Genomic DNA, 18,983 nt, shown 5'->3' on the forward strand with positions numbered 1-18,983 from the left:
AAATCAATGCGAAGGTGCCCCAGGACCCTCGACCATGCCTATCTTTGTCGCCCCAGTCTTGAACTCACTCCACTCCTTCGCGCCCAGGGTCTTGCGGTAAAAGTCCATCGCGTCAGTCGTGAGAAACATGAACCGTCTGAGGTGCGGCCAGTCCTTGATGACCTCGTCAAGACATTCGAGCAGCCACCGCCCAAGTCCCTTGCCCTGGTGTTCCGGCAGGATGTACACGTCTGAGAGGTACGCAAAAGTCACGTCATCTGTAATTACCCTCGCGAGGCCGACCTGTTTCGTACCATTGCTGTCTATGACGCCGATATCAGTCGACAGATGTTCGTTGCAGAGGTAGAACGGAGCTTACTAGAACCACTGGAATCTGGTTGCGGCAGGGCGTACAGGCCAAAACTGAGCGAATTATGCAGGGCCTTCTTCAAGAGATCCCGTGGGAGGCTCTTTGCCCACCACATGGCGTCTGTGCTCAGCGCGGCATTGACCTCATCGACCTGTATCAGGGCAGGCTCCGTCGAGATCAGATAGTTATCCCGGTGCCAATGTCTGGGCGTATAGTCCAGCTTGTTGCAGCTCGGTACCAATTTGACAATGCCTTCGGCCGTGGGCGAAAAGCCGTCCATTTTAGTTCAATTCAATTCAATTCAATTCAACCCAGTCCAAAATGCTGATGGTAGAAAACATGACTGCATCTTTCTGCAATGCGGCCGAAACTCAGGGTACGGACCGGTCGGTCTTGACTCATCATACATATATCAGCAGGCCGAGCTAGGCCGTCAAAGGCATGCCGACCCGGTGCACTACATATGCAGCTCCACGTGACCGCCAACCCAATCCCATTCAAATGGTAAAATACTACGAAGTAAATCGACTTGAACTTAGTTACAGGAGGTTCCCAAGTGGTCTGCGCCTACGGAACTCTTCGTACTCTCCACGGAACAGGGCATTTCAAGACCCCAGTAGAGACTCCGAAACTCCGGACACACGGGTGAATAATCTCAAAGTCAAGTCAACTATCAGGCATGTATTCGAAGCATTTCACCAAAGGAGATGTTGTTAGCAAACGTGGCGCATGCCGTGTATGCGAAGTCCCTCGTTCCGTGAATTGGTTGTCTAACGTATTTATCCTGGCTTGCAGAGCTTTGTACCTCGACCAACGTCCATGAGTCTGCGTTATCGTCTCAATGTCATACTGCCTGAGATCGCAAGCCTAACACCTGCTGTGCCTGTCTAGTTTGATGCTCACTCCTCCTCACAGCTATCGGCTGGCCTGGGTCGTTGATCCGGCGGCTGCTACGTCGGCAAATTGCGACGCCATGAGATCTTGGGTGGGTGAAGTTGTTCTTCAATATGGGCCTCCCTATGGATCAAGTCCAAGCATTCCATTACGGAATGCAACATTGAGCGCTATTCTCTCTGGGCTTCGTTTATCGGTGGCATCCAAGACCTCATCTCGGTAGATAGACTGCCGTAATCAGGCATGCGATATTTCCGACAAAGATCGAATTTGTCTTGGTACCGTACCCGTCGTTGCTTGTCCACTTGATGTGGTGCATTTTTCCTCGCTAGGTGTATGCCTCTTCGCTGTCGCTGGAGCTCACGCAACAAAGTTCTCAGAACTGGCTCGGCGTTGGGCTCTAGGGTGATTGAGGACCACGGCGTGACGTACAGTGCCTTCGAAACGGAGCCATCGCTCGACAAGTGTTCGAGGATAGTTGCGGCTGTCGTCCTCGTCGTGTGCGGGTTCGCAAGAGCAAGTCCTATAGAACTCCTGGCGGGGAGTCATTTGGCCGACCAAGGACATCATGCGGAATAGAAAACCATCTGCGATGCACCAACCCGGTAACTCTTGCCCCGTATCGCAGAAGTACGCGGATGATCAGATCCATACGGTCTCTACCCTTCTTGTTGATGATCTGATATCTGTTTGCCGCAACAGCCCAGTGGGTGAGTTGATAGACGTCTTCGGAATTGGCCGAAAAAATGATGGTTGAACGCAGAGCCTCTCGTTTGTCCCACACGCGGTATCCTTCATGCGCCCAAGCACCGTGGTCGAGGAGCAACTGAACAAGTTCGATGTGCTGGTAGTAAATGGATGTGATCAGCGGAGTATCCGCGAACACGGATTCTGGACAGGCTTTAGAGGGTTGAGACAGCTTAATGGCTCTCGCGTCAAAACACAAGTTCAGAGATGCGCCAAGGTCAAGCATCTTCTTGCTTACTGTCACATTACCATGAACGCAGGCCCATCTTAAGGCTGAGGCGCTGCCTTTGGCGTTCTTTCTGAGGACGTACGGGCGCGTTAGGAGGTAGAGCCCACTGCAGGTGAATGAGAGTTTCTTGAGGTCTGCCTCAGGCAAGGCATCATCTTCGACTGTATTGAGTATAAGCTCGGTGGGCAAGGAGGTTAACCCAAACCGAGGGCATCTTAGATTCGCTGAATCCATGATTAATGTTGCCTGCTTTGTAGCTATATTTGGTCCCGGCTCTAGAGGTGAGGATGATAGGTTGGGGGCTGGGAATTGCGCGAGAGAATCGTGTGACGGTTGGAAGAATGAAATCGGACAACAGAAAGGGTCACTTCGAATACATTCACCTACCAAAAATGAATGGTCGATTGAGCCGTATGTTGCCTCTCAACGCCGGACAGTAAACAAAACGCAATCATTACTATTAGAGACGAGCTAAAACTGTCAAACAGGTTTCCTGGTATCACCCCGCTGTTCCTAAGGATATTCTCTTAAAGGTGTACAAAGAGACAAAGGCCTTAGTAGAAGCTATGGTGGCGACTGTGGTACTGACAACTCTGAGAAATAGCTACCTCAGATGACTTTGTATGGTGGTGCATGTATTTTCATCACCACTAATCAAAATCAGACCTGTCTGTACCAGGGTGGGATGAAGTCCAGTATAGCACCAACCAGTGCAACATGATCTCTATTACTTGACAATATTCACCTGATATGGCTTTGAGGACACACAGTGGAGATAGTACGCATCTCGAAAGCGGTGGTGGTGGGGCAAAGGGGGGCATAAAAATGATACCTCAGCCATAACCGCTTCGCAAGGTCAGAGAGTCGCTGTGGGAACTTCAACTTTGTAATGAAGCCAAGCTATTGGGTCAGACAATAAATGCCCATGAAGAAAAGAGGACAAGGAGGCAAAAGGCTAGGTCCCAGGGCTGAACACCCAGTCTATACGAGAAAGTCTCCTTCGTCTGGCCACGAACGCTATCGGTGCGTCCTTAACCCCTGCACCATCACCAACGGCAGGGACCCGAAGGACCTCGAGGTCCCCTCAAGGGTTGGAAACTTGGTTCCTTAGGGGACATCATATCCCGCAACCTCAGTGCCATATGCTGCGGGTCAGATAGTGGCTTCCACCACGGAATTGCCCCAGACATTCCTTGGTTATTCAAGGTCATACTTTTACCACTCTGAAACTTTGGCAGTTATGAACAGCGAAATATATACATCTACCTGCTAGATCAGTGCTTCGTAGAACTGTTCATGTCGTGTCAATATGGAACACACCATCCTCAATGACACGGTTTGCTGAACATTCTGATTCTCTTACTTCCGGCCTTAGAATCTTCAAGAATCTTATGCATACGGAATCAATTGTGCAAGTGGCGTTTCTAGCGGAAGTCATCTGTGCAAACGTCGTCTTGCAGTTTGGATGCCCGCAGATAGTAGTTGAGCGCTTTGGTCTGTGAGTCAAATGCAAGACTCATTCCGCGGCACTCGTTATTTTGAACAATCATAATTGACGCATGTGCATAGATATTTACACATGATGTGAAGTAAGCTGTGATATTGTAGTTAGTAAATATCACAAATCCTTGCAGTGGCCAGGCCTTGCACCCTCCTCGGAGCATAGCCAGAAAACATGGTCTGGGTGTCATTAGGATAGTAAATCTAAGCCGTTCTTCGACTGAAGCTGTAACGTTGAGTGTTAATGGCGTCCATCGTGGTCGAAAGCTATCTTGAAGCCGAGCACGTTGGTTATTCCACATTCCCACCCCCTTTTCGCGCCGTCTCTCCTTAATCAACAAAGCTCTATACTTGGTCAGCTTTGGCTAGGTCGCCCTTCTTGCCAATGACTGTTTTTGTCAAGCTCAATCACATCCAATGGAATGTTTGCTGTTTGTGGAACCCCAGAACCTACCCAAGTAGATCAGCCGGCTCTCCTTGCGATGAATTTGGCACAGCCCCTTTCGTTGGACGGTGCCCCACAGAAGGCACAGAAGGCAGCAGTCTCATTGCCTCACCGGCCGCGTCTGCGAAATATAAAAGGAGCCGGTCCTGCTCTCTTCGTTCAACATTCATAATTCCAAGTCCACTTCCCCTAAACCCTTAGGCATTCAATCGCTCGCAGAAAGATGGCGCCCCAATTGAAGGTCGTGGTCAACGGCACTGGCTCAGAATCTCGGACTGCTGAGAGAGGCGTCCTGCACATAAACGTTTCCTCCACCACGACATCACAGGAACAGACTTCCAAGAATGTGTCGGAGCAAACAGAAACCCTGGCCCGGACGTTTCGCGTCCATGCGACCAAGACGGAAGACGGGCGGCCCCACCCGTCCGCTGGCATCACGACCTTCTCAGCCTCTGCCATGACATCAAGCTCGCATATCCCCAGGGATGAGAATGGTAGAACCAAGTCAGAAAATGACCGTCAGTACACAGCTTTGGCGACATTTGAGGTCGTTTTCAGGGACCTCCGCCTGCTGGCAGAGACCGCCAGGGAGCTAGCCGGGATGCCGCACGTATCAATCAGCAGCACCGAATGGCGTCTGACGGACCCGACCCGTGCTGAACTAGAGCGGGCCGCGCGGAAAAAGGCCATGGCGAATGCGGTGCAGAAAGCCGAAGACTACGCGGAGATCATTGGCCGCACCGTCGTGGCAGTTGAGATCCAGGATGCACCGGTTTCCTTTGGCGCGAACCAGCTAGCCCGATCGACAATGGCGCAACAGATGCAAGCACAAATGCAGATGCAGCAGGCGCCCCAGCGCCAATCTCAATCAATCAATGCGGCTGCTGTGATTTTGGATGGACCGTCTGTTGAAGCGAGGAGCATCACGGCCACCGCGTTGATAAATGTCAAGTTTGTCTCCCCAGATGGGGATCCAGTAACCAAGTACTGGTAGGACTTTTAAGTCGGCTATGAACGAAATAGATTCAAAGCCACTCATGCTGGTCTGCAGCATCCAACATAGAGCTTCCATACCTAATCTCTAGTCCAGTGTTGCTCAGACTCCTTCATGGTAATAATGCTGGGGCGCCCGTAGGACTGGTCAAGTGGAATCCGTTTTGGTACTCTGGACTGCGATGCGAGTAGGTAGCATCACGCACGTATCAAACGAATTTATTTATGTCAGTCTCGTGTGATATGGCCAACTTCGTTACTTCCAGCTGGCTTTCTTCTGATGAGGTCCTATGTGCTGGAAAAGTTATCCGAAACGGCCAGATTCAGACGCCCTGAGACCCACTCTAGTTGCCCTACAACTGGTATCTACCCCACAGGTCCCATGCTTAGCGCGCGCTCAGTGGTTGTCTCTATCCGGCCATGACCAGCTCCCTCGGCAGGGTATTTGCACGGAGTATATATGAGGCTGGCGAGATTTGTCCAACACTGTTAGGTGGATACCATTTCGAAAGCAACGTTCCAAGCTCACCAAGTCTTCTCAAGTCGATCAGAGGCGTGGTCTCATCAGAACCTCGCAGGCTGTATATCATATATACGTAATGTCAGATAACTGGCCAAAGAAAGGTAGTGAAGCCATCGAGTTGGAACATGTAAACATTGCCGCGGACAAGGCTAATACGGCGGCAACTTCCGAGGGAGTCCTGCCACCCGAACAAAGAAATGAAGAAGCTCGCATCAGGTATGCACACCCCTCCAGCCGATTGTTGCAAGATGGGCTAATTTAGACCCAGACGCAAGGTCGACTGGCGACTCATACCTATTTTAGGCGTCCTCTACTCCATTGCGGGCCTGGACAGAGTCAATCTAAGTAATGCCCGTGTTGCGGGTATGAACCAAGACCTGCAATTTGATATCGGCGATCGCTACTCCATTGCCTTGCTCGTGTTCTTCATCACTTATTTTCTGTTCGAGATTCCAAGTACCCTTTCATTGAGGTGGATTGGGCCGAAGGCTTTCTTAAACACGTTGGTCTTTAGCTGGGGAACTGTGATGCTGGGGATGGGATTTGCCAACGATTGGCGAGTCATTGTGGTTTGCCGGATGCTTATTGGTAACTTGCCACTATGGTTGGAGTACCGTTGAAGGCCAGAGCGTTGATTACGATCTTAGGCGTTTTTGAAGCCGGATTCCTTCCATGCTGCATGTATTTGCTGGGTAGCTGGTATATGCGCTATGAGGTGCAACAGCGGTAAGAGGTTCTTTGACGACAGAAGATTTCGTGCTGATAGAAACGTCATAGGATGGCATGGTGGTATCTTATCAATCTCTTCGTAAGCGCATTTGGGAATATACTGGCCTACGCGTTAATCTTGCTCAATGGATCATATGGAATTGCGGGATGGAGGTGGATTTTCATGTGACCATTGCTGCTCTGCTGATGTTGTTGCCATCACTAATCAGAGTATAGGATTGAAGGAGCTATCACTATCGGATTCTCCGCAGTCGGGTACTTATTCACTCTCCCGTTTCCTGACCAGCTCCTAGCCAGCGGCAATCTCGGGGCCTTCACGAGACAAGAGCTTAAGATGGTACTCGACCGTGTCGAACGCGATCGAGGAGATGCGGAACCAGACAAGCTTAGCAAGAAAAAGGTACTGGAACTCATTTGCGTATGGGAATTGTGGGTTTATGGTACGTGGTGCTTAGACTATCCACTAATTGGCTGTTTCCAGGCTAATACCTTGGTAGGATTTATGTTCTGGACATGTTCGGTAACTTGGAGGAAATCGGTCAGCGCTTCTGGCCTAACTTACTAATGTATTGCAAAGGTGCCCATCTACGCTTTTGCGTACTTCATTCAGATTATCCTCACGACCCTAGGCTACTCTACGGCTGTGGTTTTCCTTCTATGCGCTCCTCCATACTTGTTCAGCATGATTTGGACTGCCGCAGTTGCCTATTTTGCGGATAGAGCACGTCTGCGAATGCCTTGGATGGTTTTAAATGCTGCTATTACATTGACAGGGCTTCTCCTGACAGCGTATCATAAGAACAATGCCGTTAGATATCTTGGTGAGCCCCTATGATGAAACAATATAATAATACATATGCTAAATCATCGCAAGGTGTCTTCCTGGGTGTCTCTGGGTGTAATGCCAATTTGCCGACGATCATCGCATTTCAATCCAATAACGTGCGAGGCAACAGTCGACGCTCAATGGGTTCGGCCATACAGATGCTGTTTGCTGCAGTCGGTGGCATATTTGCCTCAACGACTTTCATGCAAAGCGAGTATCCGACCTATCGAACAGGCGTTTGGTGCTCTGTGGGCACGCAAGGATTGCTATGCGTACTTGTCTGCGTCATGTGGCTTCACTTTCTGAAGGAGAACAACAAAGCGAACCGTCATGAAGAGACCATCCAGGGAGATTCCAATTTCAGATACACCTTCTAGACTGGCGCTGATCCAGAACACGCTGCCCGCCTACTCCCTTTCATCTGCTCTCTTGCCTCATTTAACTTGGTTTCTGGATTCCTTCTTCCAAGCATCAATTAATAGTAAGCTACCATTGATGATATGTTTTAAATTCGCATATTGTCAATTTTAGTTGGATATTATATGTTGCGGGTGGAATTCTCTTGACATCGGGCGGTGCAACCATGTACACTGTAGGACCCGAAACCCTGATATCAAGTATTTATGGATACAGCATCACACTAGGGGTGGGCACCGGCCTGGCCTTCAATCTTAGCTTCACGGTGTCGGGTGTTACAATGATGACAGACACTGGCTCCAGCCTAGATGTTCAACGAATCATCTCGATGTAAAACCTCTCACAACGTGACATTCAGACGATAAGTCTCCTAATAGGAGGTCAAATCTTCCCAAGCCTTTCGGTACAGCATCTCACGAAAGTCCTTGATGGTCTGGGACTTTCCGGTTTTCAAATCAGAAACACGATCGCGGGAACGCAGAGTACCACCTTTGCGTCCCTAACCAGTTCATTACAGAAAGAAGCTATTGCAGCAATCGCAAATGCTATAAGCCAAGTCTATATCCTCAGTATAGCTACAGGAGCGATCACGGTGGCCAGCGCGCTGTTGATGAGGAAGGGGAGACTATTTGTATCTGGTGCTAATAGGACCGCAATTGTGGGCGGCGCTTGAGACAGCATAAATAAAGTGATGATAAGCCCATTGCCTAAGTTGGAATCTAGTCATTGAGTCTTATTCGGAAGAGCTTATGTCTTGAGCTTACAGGTAAATATCGGGAGTCACCATAGTCAGGAAAGTTCGTGGCGATTCCTTTTTGCAACCACTATTTGATGGCCCCGTCCTAACACATACTTATATATCATTATAGTGTGCATCTGGGGTCTGTGCGATCCAGTGATGCGGTTGATGTCCGGCATGAATGAGAAAGAAAGGAAGGTTTATACGATGGTAGTGAGCGAACGAGTCTGTTTAATTGAGAAATACTATGGCAGCAATGGCTGGAAATTTGGATCTAAACCAAGAGTGCAACTTTATGAATAGCATGGATATGCCACTTCTAAATGAGCATCATAAATAGTATACACATCTCATGCGTGAGTCACAACAGAATAGAGAGAGAGAGAGAGAGAGAACCAAGTATTGGTGAACATGATAGCTGTATTTTGTCTGTCTAAGAAAACGGGTTCTAACGAATGGATGCGAGAGCACAGTTTTGCCTCTTCGCTAATCACGTCAACTCCCTTATAAGTGGAGCATCCGTAATATAATTAGTGAGCTCTGTTCTGCCACAAACGCTTCATCGCCCCTGTAACAGCAGGATTGAAGATGAAGGTCGCGGTAGTACACCTCAACTCTTTTCTCAATAGTCTGCGCCGCCCACCCCGCCCACCCCGTCGTCCTGTTTTCCCTTTCCCTTTCCCTTTCCCTTTCCCTTTCCCTTTCCCTTTCCCTTTCCCTTTCCCTTTCCCTTTCCCTTTCCCTTTCCTTTTCCTTTTCCTTTTTTTTTGTCATTTTAATCTCTAGTCCCTCCTATCTTCAGTATCCCTGGCTTGTCTATCGAGTATCTCCAAGCACGTGGCCCCGGTTCTACCACTCAGCAGTGCAAGACTTGTTTACATACTGAGCGGCGGGTTTCCGAGATATTTCTTCCACTCAAATCTTTTCAGGACTTCCTCAAGCTTGTCTACGAGCTCAATAATGTCGTACTCTGTGGAAGTGAATGAAGGCATGATCATGATATGATCACCGGACGTCACATCTCCGGAAGCGCTGCTCGGATCCAAATCCCATCGACCTGGATAGAACTGAACACCACTGGACACCGAGTTTCTGACAGGAGATGTGAAATCTGTTTGCTGGCCGAATTCGGCGATTTTGTGAGAAATTCTCCATATCGTGTGAAATGGCTCCGTGGTATTCTTGTTCTTGACAATCTCAATTCCCCAGAAGAGTCCCCGGCCACGAATGTCGCCGACATAGTTGTGTTCCTTGAATCTGGACTTGAGTAGATCCTCGAGCTGTTTGCCTCTTTTCTGAATGTCATTCCCTGAGCCTGGGCTCGGGTTGAGGATCATATCTGTCACCTTTTGCTGTACATTAAGTGCTGCGGCACTGGTCAACGCATGAGCTTGATATGTCTGGCCATGTGAAAAGAAATCTCTATAACTTTGTTAGTCCAGAATAAAGTGCAAAATACGAGTTGTACACACTTAAGACCGTCTGACACCCGCTCATTCGCCATGACGCCAGCTGCTGCGACGAATCCAGCGCCCAAGCATTTCCCAACCATCTGGATATCAGGGGCGAAGTTTTCAACTTCAATCTGGTCGAGGTTCCTGCTTTTCTCCACATCGAATACGTATTCTGGTCTGGGCCTCAGCTTGGCAACTCCCTTTCCTTCTAGGAGGGTCCCTTCGTAATAGTGCCAGGAGTGCAAGTATCCTGTTCGACCTAGACCACACATCACCTCATCATAGACGAGCAGTATGTCATATTTCCGGCACAAACGCTTGACTCCTCGGAGGTATTCTCTGTGCAAAGGCTGACAGCCAAGTGCCTAAGCTTGGATTTAGCAAGAGCGTCCGGAAACAGTAGGAAAGTGGCTTTACTTACTGCACCTGTAACAGGTTCAAGGAAGAATGCACTAACGGTCTCTGGATCGAGAGCAATTATCAATGTCTCTAACTCAGCGACCTCGTTTTTGGCATATTCTTCTTCCGATCTCTTACCCTTATATCGATAAGGATAGTAAGGCTTAGCCTTGTAGACCCGGATCTGCTCATCGTCCAGCTGATATTCTCCATCTCGCAATATATATCGATCTTCACTCGGGTATAGCAGGCCATGAAATCTTTTCTGGCGTTCTGCGAAGTCGCTGATGGAGAGAGCTCCAGTCGTGTTTCCGTGGTAAGAAAGCTGCTTAGAAATTATTTTTCTCTTTTTAGCTCTGGTCTTGTGAGTAGTCTTGCCACTCTTTTCATTCTCAGCCTTCTCTTTGCTAGTCTTCTCTTTGTCAGTCCAGTACTGCCATACCAATTTAATCGCAGCTTCCGTGGCTTCGGATCCTATAATAGGTGTTATTCAAGTCAAATCGATTGGGTTTGTAATCAGTAACCACCGCTTACCAGAACAGAGAAGCATGCTGTTTGACATGAGCTCGTCCTCGAACCCTTTCTTGATACCCCGGTTGGCACCATGGACTAGAAGCTTTCCCAGATCGTTGTTGGTCTTCGTCGAGAATAACCCGTGTGCAGCGTACGGGGCGATGAGGTACTGATCTGCCATGGCCTTGAAGACCTCATCGCCCTTAACAGTTTTGCCGTTCCCGAAACAAGCAACCCCCGCCCCGCCACATCCATCTAGAATCAACCGATATTTGGATGTGTTGCGTAAAGTTCGCCTCAATTCTTTTTCGGAAGTTTCTTCCTGCGACTCAACGTGGTCATCGCCAGAAACTTTGAAGTACTTGCCATCTACTGTGCCACACATACGGGGAAGCTGGCTTTTCAGGTCGCCGAGATCGAAGGATCTTGTATTAACAACGTTGTCCGACATGATGCTTAAAGACTACCGATGATTCTTTTATCCTTCTGGAAGAACAGTTTAGCCCGGTACTGGACTTAAATATTCGACTTGCGCTGCGCCATAGCGCGGAGTAGGATGTTTGTCGAGTTCCAGACCATCGACAACGTCTTCCGCAAGCGGTTGCAAATTACTCCAGAGCTGAGCAATCACACTTGTTGGCATATGACCTTGATCCTCGATTGGATCTATCCAACCTTTGTGACAAAAGCTAAGATAGTTAGTTTGCCATACTACTTGTTGAGGTTATCAGGAGCGTGATTGTCGCATCCTGAACGCATGGGGCATGGAATGAAGTAGATCGAAAGCAGCCACTACTACATGGTCACTAGCTTGATCAAGTACGTACCCACTGCACGAACTGCAGGATAGAAACATGAGGCCTTCCTACCGCCCGTGTATAGTGTATCACCTACGATACCTAGAAACATGTGTCCTGGTCAATGCTGGTTGGTTGTTCGTGTAATGCTATTTCTTTGTTTCCGCTTGCGCGACTGACCAACGGCTCCCCACGTTGTCGACATTGTCCTCTGCCAACAGTGAACCGTATCCAACCCCCTGGTTCATCTGCTCCAACAACCAACATCGTCGGCATTCCCACCCTGCGGCGCAGTCATGTTCAACGCATAACATTTGAGAATGTCGCTGCATGCGTAAGTACGTTGATACGTTGGTACGTTGGTATTCCACAAGTCACTCAACATAGATCCTTTCCAACAGTCCCATGCTACATATGACTTTCGTAATCCTCGGGGTCCGTCATGTTCGTATCACATCTCAACTTCGAAATAGAGGCGCTTCTTTTCAAACCTTGACGAACTGAAATATTTGCTATCTGACAGCGACACATTCAGTAAGCATCGTGTTCCTTTGGCCTGACCGTCATATCCTTTCCCTGTGCCTAATTATACTATTTTGGGTAACATGACCAAAGGCTTGGGTCTGACCCATAATTTAATAGTGTAGAATCAAGTTCGATCATTTTTGTGGAAACGCAGATAATCTATGCATGCTATATCAGCCAAAAGACAATACATGAGGCATCAACTTAGTAATCTACAAAGACGCCGATGCGCTACACTCTGAGTACTATGGCCAGACTACGTCATTGAGGTTCTCCGACTAGTAGTCATGTACCGCGATTGTGTTGCCTTGTACTCCTTTGCCTCAGTCAATCTTTCAGCAGGGTTTTGAGAGCTGTTCACATTACACGATGAGCGGCGTGGGATGGAGCTGAATCGACCAATGGAGCCGGTTTGGCATGACGATAGCAGTTCTACCAGTAGTAGCTTGATCGCACTAGACTTACATTTCAGTGTAGGATTTGAGCCTATTTACCCTCTAATTGGTCGGTCAGTGTTTACTCTCTGCGATAGTCATCATAACTAAGATGCACGAGCTTGAGCACTGCCCCTTGTCCCATGCCCGTTTTCTTATTGCACTCTTTGCAGGCTTTCAGAGCGGCCGACTTTCCAGCAAGTTGTAACTGATTTCAAGTAGCACATTTATACACACGCGGCTAGTAATATGGCTCTAACGCAGACGAACTAGTTTCTTATCACTAAAGACAGATTTTGTTGTGAATCTTCATCGAACACTGGCTTTCACGGTGCTGCCCCTAGAACAGTGATGCCGATGAAGACGTTCATTGGTATCGTGAGAGACCTCCATATGCCCGTGTTAGCTTTTGCCCCAGTATGTCCAGAAAATCACTACCAACAGATTCATCATTAAGATATCTAAGAAAGGGAGAGAAAGCAGTGGTTGGTTGGTTCCACGACACCATGATGTCAAAATGGCAGGGATATAACTTATATGTTCAGTGATTACGTTGGAACGGCGGCAGATTATATTCGGTTATTATGGATAAGGACAGGAATGACAGCAGGGTTGTCAATGAGCCGCACCAACATCTGTCACCCAAATGCACACCCTCACCTCTGGACCTTCCACATAGCTCGCACCCATTGAATGGCCGCGCTTTCAGCTTCCATTACTTTTCCACAACTCGCACCAGAGCAAGTATAGAATGGCGACTGAAAAATTTCGGGTGGCCGTCATAGGTGGCGGCCTAGCCAGGTGGGCAGTAGCAAATGCCCCTCTTCCAACGCCCGAACCTGGAGGTGCAGGTCTTTAAGTCCGGCCCCCAATTTTCAGAACAGAGCGCAACTCTTGGGCTGTCATGGAATGTACAGCAAGCACTACAGTGCTCCACCGCGTCCGCATCAAAGCTGCTGAAACGGGCTGGAGCCATGCGTATGAACTCATCACGTGTCATGCTGATATGGGAAGATTCACAACTGACTGCATTGCTTTGGAAGCTGACTACTCCTAGGGTTCTGGCCCAAGCACTCGGGAGTTTGTCTGTGACGTCGGCGGAGAACAGTCGCAATCGGCAGCACAAGCGGGTGTTGTTGTACACTGAGCATCTCTAATGAGAGAGCTTCTCGCATCCTTGCCTCAAAGGGCTCTGCACGCACTTAGCAAGGTTGAATGCATCCACATCTCATTCGCAAATCCCGAGATCACGTTCCATGGCGGCAGCACTAGCACATTTGGTGCCGTAATTGGTGCAGATGGTATATTCAGCACTGTCCGAAAATTTATTGTAGACCAGAATGAATGGACGGCCTCGCCGAGCGGATTCTGGGACTATCGCAACTTAGTTTCCTTTGAGAGGGCGAAAGCCGCAGTCGGAGATCAATACTTCCAAGTGGACAGACAATATGGCTGGATTGGCGACGGGGCATACTTCCTGCATGATATTCTCGAAAGCAGAACGACGGTGCAGTGTATCGTATCAGGAGTCGATAGAGACCCTCCGCCAAACAAGAACGGACTAGTCTAATGACATTTTAACTATTGCTCGACCAAGAACGACAAGAAGGCTTTTCGTCGTGGGAACATAAGTCAGCATCAACTTATGCCTGAGGACGCATCTGCATTATCGGTGACGCAGCTTACGCAATGACGCCGTGGCAGGGCGCTGGGACTGGGCAGGCCTTCGATGACGCCATGGTCCTTGGGGCCCTATTCGAGAAGATAACATCGAGGAATGAAATCAACGCCGCCTTTCGGGCGATCGATGCGATAAGGAGGCCAAGGTGTCGGAACATCATTGACTCGAGTTGTGCCACCGGGCAGATAATGTGTGGCCAGGACGCGGATGTGGAATTGAGCGGAGACAGAATTAGAACTTCATTGGCAAACAGATGGGATTTCATTGTGGGAATAAGATCTAGAGAGGCACAAAGATGAGGCAGTGGGATTGATGGAGAAGTTCCAAACTGAGTTGAGGGACGGAAATGATGGAGTGATGTGAGCTAGTGAGGTCATTATTCCAACTGTAGAATTAATCAGACCCATTTCTCAAACCACTCCTGCAATCTAATGTTGGCCGGATCTCTCCCCCGAGAGCCCCCATTCTCAGGCTTAAAATATGAATACGAGGTTCCGTCTGTCAGTGTGCTGATAGGTTATTAGTTACCAAAATCAAATTGCTGCCAATAGTCTAGAAGTGCAAATAGTCCTTGTGGACTTAGCACCTACGAAGGATATTTCTTAGATCTGTGTTGCGTCACAAGTCGACCGCGAAACAAAGTAATATCTTTCAATCAATCATCGTTAACAACGTTTTCCATTTAACTACACGCCTCTCAGTAACCGCCTCTCTCCTTGGCTTGACCGTCTTGGCCCTTCGCAGTGCCCAGCTCGCGCAAGAATCCGCTTTCGAGAATGCCAACGTCGGTAATGATGGAAACCATGTCAAAACCTTGATCAGCGCGGGTTTTAGCTTGCTCACCATTGGAGCCTGCAGTTAAAAGCTGTCAGTAAACCACTTCATGTGAAGTAACAAGCCCAAGAGCCCCATACAGTTTGGGGAAATAACTCACAGAAAATGGCAGCCTTCTTGCCTGCTGCCTTGGCGGCCTTCAAAGTCCGTTGGATAGCAGCCTCATGCTCTTCGCCGCCTCGCTCGACTCCCATTTGCTTAGCAAGATCGAAGGGACCTACCCGCAGCAGAAAGTCAGTGGACGGCCCAAAATGGTGGGCGAAGCAGTGTGGGCTTACCAATCAACAGTGCGTCAAGTCCCTCGACCTTGGCGATCTCCTCGACATTATCAACGCCAGATCTTGATTCAATTTGTACCGCAACCATCAATCCCTTGTCCGCCCCACTGTCATACTCGCCCGCCTTGATCCCAGGTATCGAGTGAGAGGCATACATTGGGCCGTATCCTCTGCTTCCAAGAGGTGGGTATTTGCAGTAACTAACAATCCGCTTGGCGTCATCCTACATAAGTCAGGTTAGCCACCATGAGGCTTCGAAATATAATACACAACCAGAGCAGGACGTACAGGTGTATGGCACATGGGCGTCAGGATTCCGTGGGCTCCGGCGTCCAACGCCCGCTTGATCATCCATTCCTCAGACCATGGCACGCGAACAATAGGGCTTGCACCTTCTGAGGCAATGGCATTGGCAAGCTGTTGGTACGGGGTTAGCGTATCATTGGCAAAAAGTTCCTTGGACTGGAGGCTGCCATCCAAGTTCACCAACTCCTTGTGTCCTTCTGATGTTTGCATACCTCATAGTAATGTTGGTCCGAGATTAAACCATGCTCAGCGTCCACCAGCACCCATGAGAAGCCCCCCCCTGGAGCGAAAGAGGCAGAACGTAGGATAGTCTTGGCAGCACCCGCACTCGGGAGACTGAGGGGTCGGGCATGTCAGTATAAGCTGAACGAAATAGGAACAACAAGGATCACATACGTGAGCCAGAATCCGTACTTCGTGGACGGTTCCTTGAGTGCCGAGGTGATTGCTGTGTCGAAAGACATGTTGCCCAAGTGAGGGGATAGTTCTCGCTAGCGTAGCTTAGAAAAGATATACAGTAGTCAAATCGGAAGCGGCAAGCCAAGTCTGGGGCTTGTGCTGAGGATTAGGATATAATTCGATTAGATGAGGTACGCGGTCTTCCAACTAACCAGTCGGTAAGGAGAAGTGAAAAATAGAGAGTACAGTTAGAGAACTCACTTCCTTGCCCGCGGCTGATGATGTCGAGCTCGGGTTGACAAAGACCGAATGCCCACTCCCCGGCTTCGGAGTGAAGCTAATGAGTGGGGGGACTCTGTCGATTTGGTGGGGTTAGGGGATCCAGTGGGGTCCTCCAGCAGTCGGCTCGGCAAAAGCCGCCCAGAATATTAGCGCCACCGAGCCCTGGAGACGCATGACATTGTGGAGCCGCAATCGAGTGTTATACCCTTGTCTCGGGCTGGAATACCTATCTATTACGGTATCTACCGCGTTATACAGACTGGTGAACTCCTTGATCTACTACCGGGCAGTCACTGTATAGCCTCCAGTCTATTTCGCAACCGCCTCGTCTGCTTCACTGTCCCCATTCCTGGCTTCCCTTGCAATCCCAACGACGTCAACCCAAGTCTCAGCCCTGGACCGTCTCCCTAACTTCCAACCAGCATCTTCAGCGTCGAGGCCAAACCTGAGCAACGCCTCTTCCTCACACCACTCTCCCATTCCCATCAATCCGACTGGAACCTTGCCCACTGTATCCTGATCTGCCACTCCGCCTTCGCCCTGCACCCCGTCTGGCGTCACATACCCAGCCGGCACGCTTATGCCCGGCACTCCGCAAAAGTTTGCCATCCACACGTATTCCATGCTCCTCATGGTTTGATCGCCGTCACTCATCCCGAACTGCAGTTCAGTCTCGTCACGGATGGGCCATCCGGCACAGGCAGTCGTCGGGGTCACGATAATCATGCCCGGGTACTGCGACCAGAGCCACGCAAGGTGCTGCATGAGCACGTGGCGTAACTTCTGTGCGAGCTGGTAGTCGATGGCGGGCGTGGTGCGGCCGAGAGCTAAGAGAATCCTGTTCGCAGGTGAAATTCCCTTCGGGTCGGGGAGGAGTGTTGCGGCGTCCGTGAGGATGGTCAGGGCGTGCGCGATCTGGCCCTCGGCGAGAAAGGGAATGTCAATTGGCACGGTCTTGTAGCCCTTGTGCTCTACAAGCCAGTCGACCATCTCGCGGCACAACGTCTGGACCGAAGGTTGAGAACGCTGGATCCAGGCTTCTGGGATGCCTAGCAACTTTGGCCGGGCTGGATTGTCGTGTGACAGGTCTATGAACTTCTTGCTTGGCCGTGGGAAAAGCGACTTGGGGTCCGGGTCCCTGATCGCGGCATACAGGGTAGCCAGAGACCTCACATCCGCTGCCATCGGTCCGTTGACCGCGGCAGTGTTACTGTGGTTCTGCGTGGGGAAGAAAGACACCCGACCATGTGTTGGCTTGAGCCCGAAAACAGAACAGAAGGATGCCGGGATCCTAATGCTCCCACCACCGTCACTGCCCATAGTGAACGGCACGAGGCCTGCTGCAACTGCGTATGCGGAGCCCGAGGAACTGCCGCCGCAGTAATATTTCGAGTTGTAAGGGTTCCGGGGCGTTCCGTACGTGAGGTTATAACCCGGCGTATCCATTCCAAATTCATGCATCGACAACTTGCCAAGTATAATTGCACCAGCCTCCTCCAGCTTCTGAACACACCAAGATTCTGGTTTCCCGTCCCCTGTTACGTGTTCCGCCGGGCCGGTCTGATTCAGGCTCAGGTAGTCGGTGGGAGACCCCAGCGTAGTCTTGTAACCCGCCATGTCATATTCATCCTTGACTGCCGTTGGAATCCCGTCTACGGGGCCAAGCGGTCTTCCATCCTTGAACCTCTGAGTCGACGCCTCAGCAGCCTTGATAACCAAGTCCGCTTTAACCTCAAACCACGCGGGAGAATGCACTCCAGGTGGTTGTATGTCACGCCGTATCAACGGAAGAATAGTTCGGACTACGTCGAGCGGCGTGATCTCACCTGACAGGTACCGAGAACGCAGGTCAGCCACGGCATCTGGAGCACCTGGCCTTGAGGCCGCATTAGGAAGATCTTCACACAGGCTCCCGTGTGATCCGTCATCTCCCTCATCTCCCTCATCCAGTGGGACCACTGTTGGGTCATAGCGAGGTTCCGTCAGGGCGAGATAGTCCCGAATATCTCGCAGAGAGCCGAACCCCGCGTTGTTCCATGCGCTTTGGCGGATGAACCCAACGCATTCCATGAGGAACGCTGCCGCCACAAGAAACCAGCCATAGATTCTGGGATTTGCTTTCTTCTCCAGCCTCCGTGGAACGTCGGGCCTAGGCTCAAGTTAAGATGGATGAATGGCTTGAGCAGGTTAGTCGGTAACTCACGCTCGTATTGGGTCTGGGTAAAGAAACAGGCGTCGCCGTGGAGAAGAGCCCGATGTCATGGTGAAATTTATCTGTGCCAAATAGAGAAGCTTCAATAGAAATGCATGGGAAAGGGTTTCCGTTGCCAAGCTTCAGGATGATGTTTAAACTGTCGCGTTCTGCTCGGTGGGCCGGTGACCAAAGAGTCACCGCCGGGATTACGGCGCATCTCGGGATCCGCGGCGGCGCGGCCCGCTCGCAAGGGTTACAACACACTCGACTCTCCGTAATAACGCCGCATGAATTGCAGCAACTAAGATTTCCGGCTATGGGATCCTTTCAGACCCACGTGTTACTTCAGCTAATTCGGCGCTTGTCCAGTGAGATACAAAGTTGGTAGAGGTAATGGATTCACCGGAACGGCCGGAATTAATACCTTCTTCCCAGAAATAGGTATTGGGTCCTCTTTTCTTCTCTCTTCTTCGAAAAGCTCGGCTAGGACATCCGA

General features: G+C 49.9%; 8 protein-coding genes across 8 annotated transcripts; 3 read left to right on the forward strand and 5 right to left on the reverse strand.

The window, feature by feature from the left end:
* Positions 1–3: 3 nt before the first annotated feature.
* JN550_008927 (uncharacterized protein) lies at positions 4–629 on the reverse strand (the record flags this gene model as incomplete). The annotated part of the gene is made up of 2 exons (XM_049320942.1): positions 4–302; positions 359–629. The coding sequence occupies 2 exons, from the start codon at positions 627–629 to the stop codon at positions 4–6; spliced, it is 570 nt and encodes a 189-aa protein (XP_049169043.1).
* A 737-nt stretch (positions 630–1,366) lies between these two features.
* On the reverse strand, positions 1,367–2,453 carry JN550_008928 (uncharacterized protein; the record flags this gene model as incomplete). The annotated part of the gene is made up of 3 exons (XM_049320943.1): positions 1,367–1,471; positions 1,531–1,777; positions 1,846–2,453. The coding sequence occupies 3 exons, from the start codon at positions 2,451–2,453 to the stop codon at positions 1,367–1,369; spliced, it is 960 nt and encodes a 319-aa protein (XP_049169044.1).
* A 1,934-nt stretch (positions 2,454–4,387) lies between these two features.
* Positions 4,388–5,158, forward strand: JN550_008929 (uncharacterized protein; the record flags this gene model as incomplete). The annotated part of the gene is made up of 1 exon (XM_049320944.1): positions 4,388–5,158. The coding sequence occupies one exon, from the start codon at positions 4,388–4,390 to the stop codon at positions 5,156–5,158; it is 771 nt and encodes a 256-aa protein (XP_049169045.1).
* A 598-nt stretch (positions 5,159–5,756) lies between these two features.
* On the forward strand, positions 5,757–7,612 carry JN550_008930 (uncharacterized protein; the record flags this gene model as incomplete). The annotated part of the gene is made up of 8 exons (XM_049320945.1): positions 5,757–5,896; positions 5,949–6,268; positions 6,328–6,406; positions 6,458–6,562; positions 6,626–6,849; positions 6,907–6,929; positions 6,987–7,230; positions 7,284–7,612. The coding sequence occupies 8 exons, from the start codon at positions 5,757–5,759 to the stop codon at positions 7,610–7,612; spliced, it is 1,464 nt and encodes a 487-aa protein (XP_049169046.1).
* A 1,654-nt stretch (positions 7,613–9,266) lies between these two features.
* JN550_008931 (uncharacterized protein) lies at positions 9,267–11,208 on the reverse strand (the record flags this gene model as incomplete). Its single annotated transcript, XM_049320946.1, has 4 exons — positions 9,267–9,813; positions 9,864–10,210; positions 10,267–10,718; positions 10,779–11,208. The coding sequence occupies 4 exons, from the start codon at positions 11,206–11,208 to the stop codon at positions 9,267–9,269; spliced, it is 1,776 nt and encodes a 591-aa protein (XP_049169047.1).
* A 2,461-nt stretch (positions 11,209–13,669) lies between these two features.
* JN550_008932 (uncharacterized protein) lies at positions 13,670–14,083 on the forward strand (the record flags this gene model as incomplete). Its single annotated transcript, XM_049320947.1, has 1 exon — positions 13,670–14,083. The coding sequence occupies one exon, from the start codon at positions 13,670–13,672 to the stop codon at positions 14,081–14,083; it is 414 nt and encodes a 137-aa protein (XP_049169048.1).
* Positions 14,084–14,891: 808 nt separating this feature from the next.
* Positions 14,892–16,076, reverse strand: JN550_008933 (uncharacterized protein; the record flags this gene model as incomplete). The annotated part of the gene is made up of 6 exons (XM_049320949.1): positions 14,892–15,046; positions 15,129–15,245; positions 15,307–15,529; positions 15,595–15,723; positions 15,825–15,948; positions 16,009–16,076. 6 exons carry the CDS (start codon positions 16,074–16,076, stop codon positions 14,892–14,894), a joined length of 816 nt encoding a protein of 271 aa, XP_049169049.1.
* Positions 16,077–16,602: 526 nt separating this feature from the next.
* Positions 16,603–18,555, reverse strand: JN550_008934 (uncharacterized protein; the record flags this gene model as incomplete). The annotated part of the gene is made up of 2 exons (XM_049320950.1): positions 16,603–18,442; positions 18,497–18,555. The coding sequence occupies 2 exons, from the start codon at positions 18,553–18,555 to the stop codon at positions 16,603–16,605; spliced, it is 1,899 nt and encodes a 632-aa protein (XP_049169050.1).
* Positions 18,556–18,983: the final 428 nt, after the last annotated feature.

Source organism: Neoarthrinium moseri (assembly GCF_022829205.1).
Source record: "Neoarthrinium moseri strain CBS 164.80 chromosome Unknown scaffold39_Wmoseri_CBS_16480, whole genome shotgun sequence".
NCBI lineage: Eukaryota > Fungi > Ascomycota > Sordariomycetes > Amphisphaeriales > Apiosporaceae > Neoarthrinium > Neoarthrinium moseri.